At 42.2% G+C, this 6,905-nt stretch overlaps 1 protein-coding gene across 1 annotated transcript; it reads right to left on the reverse strand.

Annotated features, from left to right (window-relative positions):
* Window positions 1-184: 184 nt before the first annotated feature.
* gmpr2 (guanosine monophosphate reductase 2) lies at window positions 185-5,679 on the reverse strand. Its single transcript, XM_088294597.1, has 10 exons — window positions 5,517-5,679; window positions 5,112-5,206; window positions 4,038-4,157; window positions 3,877-3,960; window positions 3,271-3,444; window positions 3,079-3,160; window positions 2,758-2,864; window positions 2,138-2,180; window positions 1,905-2,064; window positions 185-1,392 (listed from the first exon to the last, which is right to left on the reverse strand). The coding sequence occupies exons 2-10, from the start codon at window positions 5,196-5,198 to the stop codon at window positions 1,203-1,205; spliced, it is 1,047 nt and encodes a 348-aa protein (XP_088150723.1). The 5' UTR covers window positions 5,199-5,206; window positions 5,517-5,679; the 3' UTR covers window positions 185-1,202.
* Between the last annotated feature and the right edge of the window lie 1,226 nt (window positions 5,680-6,905).

Genomic DNA, 6,905 nt, shown 5'->3' on the forward strand with positions numbered 1-6,905 from the left:
ATTTTGTACATATGCGTAATGCCAAACTCTTGTTGCAGGTCAGTGGAGCTTCTGTGCTGCATTTTTTGTGATAATTTTGTAAATATGTATTATCACCAATCATCCATGCATTTTTGCTGCATATAATGAATGTAGTGGCAAAGTCATTTTCCAAGCGCTCTCAAGTGAAGACAATAGCCCGTGCAAATGTGCAACAGCTGTATTGAATTGTACACAGACGAAACAGACACCTGCATGATGCAGCAGGAACACTTCATTTAAAGGCAATAATGCATACTAAACATTAACCTGAAAGTGAAAATCACTCAACATCAAACTTTGGCATTGGTCACAGTTAAAAACAACAAATAAAAACTAATCCCCCCCCCAAAAAAATAAAAATAACATTTTGTAAAGGAAGTCAACGGTTTTTATTAAATTATTTGTATTGGTCCCAAAAAAGGATCATTTGATTCCCATAAATAATGCAATTTATTTTATTTAATATTCTTCCACGAGATGGCAGCAAGTTCAGCCGTTGCTCTGTATGAATAATACGCTGAATAAATACATTAGTGAGCACATTGAGATGACTCGTCATGATTTAGAGAGCATCAAACCCACACATATTTGCTGCATTTGAGCTCAAGACAAAACAATAAAAGTATTACTTTGGCACCAACTTGAAGTCAAGGAATGAAGTTGAAGTGCATTATTGACATTTATTCAGATAGTGCTTTGCCACTATCTTGGCGTCAATAATCTACGTTGAAGTGTGTCATTGAGACAAAACTAGTGCTTAGGCGGCATCCTGGCATCAATGAATGCACTATGTAGAGTTGAATCCAAACAAAAATATCGCTTTGCTGCCATATTGCGGCGTCCCGTGTCAACAAAGGTAAAGTGAGTTGATTGGAGTCCAAAATTGTGCTTTGACCTCATGTTGTGGTAATTAGAAAGCATTTTCAGTGGATGCCAATTAGGTTCCCTTTAGATACCCTTTGTGACATTTTTTTCCATTGTAAAATATGTGCCTTAATTCAATTAAGGTTGGGAAACAACATTCTGACCTACAAGATGTTAAAATGTAACCTTAAGCCAAAAGGTGGCAACGCTAAAAGCAAGTGGAGCGCCCGTTATTGGCGAGTAACAAAACAGGAATGGCAGTGTAACCGTAAGCGCACACATACTGTCCAGGCAGCGTGGAAGACTCTCTCGGGCTTTCAGCCGTCGTTGCCGAAGACGGTGTTGAGCTGCTGGGTGACCCTGATGAAGGTGGTCCTGCGGCTCAGCTCCTTCAGCTTGGCCGCCCCCACGTAGGTGCACGTGGAGCGCACCCCACCCAGGATGTCGCGCATCGTCACCTCCACGGGACCTTTGAACGGAACTTCCACAGTCTTGCCCTCAGACGCTCTGTCGGTGGGGGACACAGTAGCATTCGTTTGCCATCATTTCCACGCCTGCCTACGCTCATTTTGCAACAACGGTGACAAGATTAGGTGACTCGACAGCATGCGAATAGCCAACGCCTGATCGTTTAACAAGCGCGACAGACTCTGAACAAAGAAGACACACGGATCTCGTAGCCCACGATGGGGGCAAAATGAAAGCACAGCCTACACCTCAGTCCTCTCATCTGGAGAGGTACGGTGTTCAGAGTCTACTTTTGGGACTTGACAGCGCCATACTTCATCACTTTTTATTCCAGTACGTTTTAAATCAACATTTTTCAAGGTCCGGATGAAAGGGTTTTGGGGTCCAGAGCTGGACCGCGCTCCATCAGTTGAGGACCACCAGTCTCATTTATGATTTTACATAAAGTTGACACTTTAGACAAATATCATGTCGGAATGTAAGTTACACCTCCCTTTTTTTTAAATGCAGATTCCGATATTTGTCCGAAAAATTGAGCGCATGCGACTGACCTGTACTCGGCCAGGACACCGGCGTGCTTCTTCATTGCCACTTCAGAGCTCATGCCGTAGAACATCTTATATTTCTTGCCCTGCTTCTCGATGGTCTCGCCGCCGCTCTCGCAGTGGCCCGCCAACATGCCGCCCAGCATCACAAAGTCCGCTCCGGCCCCTGAAGGACGTCAAATGCGCTCAAAAAAAAAAAAAGGGGCTAGTCGTTGCATCTCATTGATTTTGTGACTCACCAAAAGCTTTCGAGACGTCTCCCGGGCAAGTGCATCCCCCATCCTGTGTGAGAGACGACATGCTTGCTATAAATAAACCAGTGCTTCTCAAAACCATTTGGAATTTTTTTCTTTTCATTCCTTAAAATTTTTTTTTTTTTCAAAACATTCAGCTCTTGTTGCTCGTCAGTTTGGAAAAATAGTTGCTACCAAAAAAAAAATAAAAATCCTGTTGTGACAGAATAACAAATATTACAAAATTGAATTTTTGAAATTCAGATTTAAATGATGAATTTCTTAACTCACTAAACTCTGAATTTAATTTCACAATGAGAAATTTGAATTTGTGGAAAAATAAAATGTAGTATGATTACCATTTAACACAATGAAATTTCTTTGTTCTACCAACATTTTTTTCCCATGAAAAAATATGACTTCATAAGATTCAAATTGTTTTTCTGACTGTTAGCATCACATTCTTGTTTCTCAACAATGTGCAACATTTTCATTTCTGCGGCATTTCAGGGTGCCCTTTTTTGAACGAGTGCTAAGAAAAAAGAGGTACTCCTTAAAAAATATCCTCGGACCCCAAAAAGTTGGCCTTTAAACAATTGGGGCGCTCCTTCCTAATCAAAGCTCACAGAAATGATGTGGCCGTTGAGTCCGTGGGCCGCGTCGGCGCACTCGATCACCGCGCTGAGCTGAGGGTAGCCCACGCCGGTCTTCTTGCGAGTCGTGCACACGGAGCCTGCAAAAGACACAAAAGCAACTTTTACTGGTGGTGAAATCCAGTCCGCATGCCTTCTCACACTTCTCGTGCATTTCTTTTGGAGACGCTATCAGCTCGGGCGCGGTTGGCTCCCGAGAGCCGATGGCGTTGCCCTATTGGCCAATGGCGCCTTGCAAATAGCGAGGTCTTCCTTTAAAAAGTGGAGCGAAAACATGACAACTGCTGTGGTCACCTGGTCCGATGCCCACTTTGATGATGTCTGCACCGGCCAGGATCAGCTCCTCCACCATCTCTCCCGTCACCACATTTCCTGCCTGAAAATACGAGGGAAGGCATTACTCACCGGAGGTAAATTGAGCTTCAAAATCAACGAACAAAGGTTGTGAAAGAGCAGAAACAGAAACAAAGAGGGACTCCCACAGACCATGATCGTGTGCGAGGGGAACTTCAGCCGCACGTCCTTGACAAAGTGCACAAAATGCTCCGAGTAGCCGTTTGCCACGTCCACGCAGATGTACCGTAGCTGCGGCACGGCGGCCAAGATGGCCGACATCTTCTGGAAGTCGGCGTCACCGGTTCCCGTGCTGACGGCAACGTTCTGGGTGGGAAAAAGTCGAGACAACAAACGCGCTGCTGTCCATAAATAGGGCTGCAAAATTGCTTGAATGGGACGCGATTGAAATAAAGCAGCAATTTACAAAATGGAAGGTTGGCTCCTAACAGGATGGGGGAAATATATTTGATCACAATCCTCCCAACTAAAAAATGCGCATTTCATGTGAGCTTTTTAAAACATTCATTGGAAAAATCCCACCCTGTCTTTGCTCGCTACTCACTATGCATACCACCACACACACTCTTTTATTAATTAATTGTCTTTTTTTTACATTATGTATGCTTATGAAGAAACAAAATGCTTGTTTAATGATAACTTTAAATTCCCAGTTAATTATCAAGAAAGGTTTACCGTAAACCTTCTGTACATTTTTTGCACCTTAATAAGAGGAAATAAATGAATAACAAATAATACCTCGAGGCATTCTGGGTGCTTGGCTGCAAACTCCTGCCAGTCTTCCACAGAGTAATGCTTGTGGACTGCGGTGAAGACAGTGAACTAGATGGAAGAGAACAGATGAACTGATTGCTCATCATGCAACGGGATTCGGGTTCCAATCGGGATGCGTTGCCTACGTTATTCAAAGCCCTCGCCATCTCAAAGGTGCCCACTGTGTCCATGTTAGCGGCAATGATGGGGATTCCCGTGTAGCTGCCCTTGGAGTTCCGGAACGCGAAGCTCCTCAGCAGGTCCACCTAGACAGACACACAGTGGATCAGCAATGCTTGCATCATCATCATCATCATCAGTTGGCACAGATGTTATTGACAAAGATGATGTTTGGTCCCAGTGGCCCTTCTACATTCAACCCTGTTGACCTCGCCCCCCTGGCATCTAAAGCCAACAGTCTCAAACTTGGTTTGAAATGGGACAGTGATTTTAAATTAGATCAGCAAGTCAGAACTGTTGTGCAATCCAGCTTCTTACATTTTAGGCAGTTGGCTAAAGTGAAGCCCTTTCTTTCCCAGCAGCGCTTAGAAAAGAGCATTTGTTACATCGAGATTAGATTACTGTAATGCGTTTTACTTTGGAGTCAGCCAGTCTTCCCTCAAGTGCATCCAACTGGTCCAAAATGCTGCTGCTCGCCTTTTAACTGGCGCTCGGACGACGGATCACTTCACCCCAATCTTGGCCCCTCTTCACTGGCTCCCAGTGCACTTTAGAATTTGCCGCTTTAAGATACTTCTGTTTGTCTTCAAATTGTTAAATGGCCTTGCACCGGTGTACCTCTGTGAGCTCCTCCACCCCTACCCACCTGCCTGCTGCCATAGGTTTGTGAACCACATGCTGCTGGAGGTACCGAGGACTAAGTGGAGCCTCAGAGGGGATCGTGCCTTTTCTGTTGCCGGTCCTTCCCTATGGAATGACCTCCCATTGAATGTTAGGTAAGCCCCCTCTATAGTCACTTGTAAAAGTCGTTTGAAGACACATTTTTATCGTTGGGCTTTCGACTCAACATGAGACTGTCGCTGTTCTGCTGTTCTTCTGGTGTCGACCGTATACGTGTTGAAATTTGTGTTTCAATTTCCTGGTAATTTGACACCATATGGAAAGCGCTTTGCAGCTCCAGCTGTTGTGAAATGCGCTAAAGAAATAAAGTTGTATGGCATTGTAAAAATTTGTATTGTAAATTGTATTGTACTATCTACCTCACTCCTTGATTTGAGGGTGCTGCGTTTGGGCCGGAGGAGCACATCTTTGAAATCCAACTTGATGTCATTCTCAATGCGAGGCATTATGGAAACTGCAAGACACAACACAATGACGTTATTATTACTTGCACACAAGACGCACATAATAAATAACTAGAAGATTATAACATCCGGTTTATCGTTACTTTTACAGAGTCGCTGTCACCATAATGACAGATTTATAGGACGAAAAGAACTAGAGAGTTAATTCGACTAAACTGCTTGCTAGATCCCTCTCGTCCCACAGTAACAAAAAGTGCGTAACTACTTCTAACCTCAACTATCAACAATTGAAGGGATTCGATTTGACATTGGCATACCCGAAGAGACTTGAGAGGTTTATCGGCACATGTGTTAACTTACCGGTTGGCTGTATAAATTAAAAATGACAATTCTGTAACCTTCAATGAGTGAATCGCATTAACTTCCTGTTTCAAAACGTCTGCGCAGAGTGAGCGTGAAGCGAGAAAGGCGCCTTGTAGTTTTTAGTCTTGTACAAAACGTACAGCGAGTGGGCCATTAGAACTACACTGTTGAAAAATACTTTACGGCACGTATAAAGAAAATTGTGTCGGAAAGATATCCGTAGAAGAAGCAGAAATCGTTTTTTTATTTTGGAAAAACTTTATTTATAACAAGCACATAGCAATACAAGACTCCCGCCTTCGAGGCGTCAAAGCGGCCGCCATATTGTGGCAGTCATTGAGGTTCAGTCAAACCGAACTTGTGAATTTACGAGGAATTTGTTCCCTGCCCATTTTCTTTTTGCAGTTTGTGTCCTCTTCATACTCCCATTTTTTTACTGTTCAAGGGAAATGGAACACAATACAAAAATGATACGACAGGTAGGTTCTAGTTCAAAGCAGTGAGTTTGTAAACAGCCTTATGTCTGTAAAAAAATGTCCGCCTATGAACCCAAATCTTGGTGTTTAGAATGAAGCCAATAGTACCGAACTTGCATTCACTTGGAAAAAAACCCTCCTTTTTCACTCAGAATTTTTTCGGGGGCGCCTGTATCATTTCTTTTTTGTTTTGTTTTAGCGAATATTTTGTTAAGAGTTCTGTATTACTGAATGATAGTTTGTTTCATTTTTCCTTCTGTTTTTTTGTTGTGGTTTTGGACTTTTTTTTCAGTTTTTGGGAATATTTCTTTCTGTGTTTCATATTTATTTATTTTTTGGGGGGAATATTTTTCCCCCTAATATACTTCCATACAGTACCTCTTAATTCTTTGAATCCAACCCCACATCAAGAAACACTTCCCCCTCAAGTGCCACCATTAAATTACAGTAGTAGTATTACAAGGCTGTTTTCCCCCCCAAAAAAGTCTCTTTATTTATTACTATCAACCATTGTAACATTGGGCACGTTTGGATTTTTTTGTTTTAACACCATACTTGAAAATATTTAAAAAAAAAAAAAAGGATTTAGGAATTCTATTGAAATGCATTGCACATAAAGGTTGAATTTAAAAAAATAACCCAAATGTTTAAAAAAAAACATTTCTAAATGATTAGTTAAATACAATTTAATACCAAAGTACTGTACCGGAATATATTCTGTATCTATATATATATCTATATATATATATATAGATATATATATCCTCTTTAATTAAAGGGACCCTTGACTTGTGCTGTTCTGGACCTTCCTGGTCAAGTGATTTGGAGGAGTACCCGGGGAAGATCCAGGGCATGCTGGAAAGGCAATGGCTGTCTGCTGGCCTGGGAACAACTTGGGACATCCTGTAAA

Source organism: Idiotropiscis lumnitzeri, chromosome 4, assembly GCF_059441095.1.
Source record: "Idiotropiscis lumnitzeri isolate Australia: NSW breed Sydney's pygmy pipehorse chromosome 4, RoL_Ilum_1.0, whole genome shotgun sequence".
Taxonomy (NCBI): Eukaryota; Metazoa; Chordata; class Actinopteri; order Syngnathiformes; family Syngnathidae; genus Idiotropiscis; species Idiotropiscis lumnitzeri.

Coding starts and splice junctions, on each gene's coding strand:
- gmpr2 (XM_088294597.1), bottom strand. CDS start 5,198: ATGCCTCGCATTGAGAATGACATCAAGTTGGATTTCAAAGATGTGCTC. Junction 2,065..2,137: donor AGACGTCTCGAAAGCTTTTG/GTGAGTCACAAA, acceptor GACGTCCTTCAG/GGGCCGGAGCGGACTTTGTG. Junction 1,393..1,904: donor GGTGTCCTGGCCGAGTACAG/GTCAGTCGCATG, acceptor CCCCACCGACAG/AGCGTCTGAGGGCAAGACTG.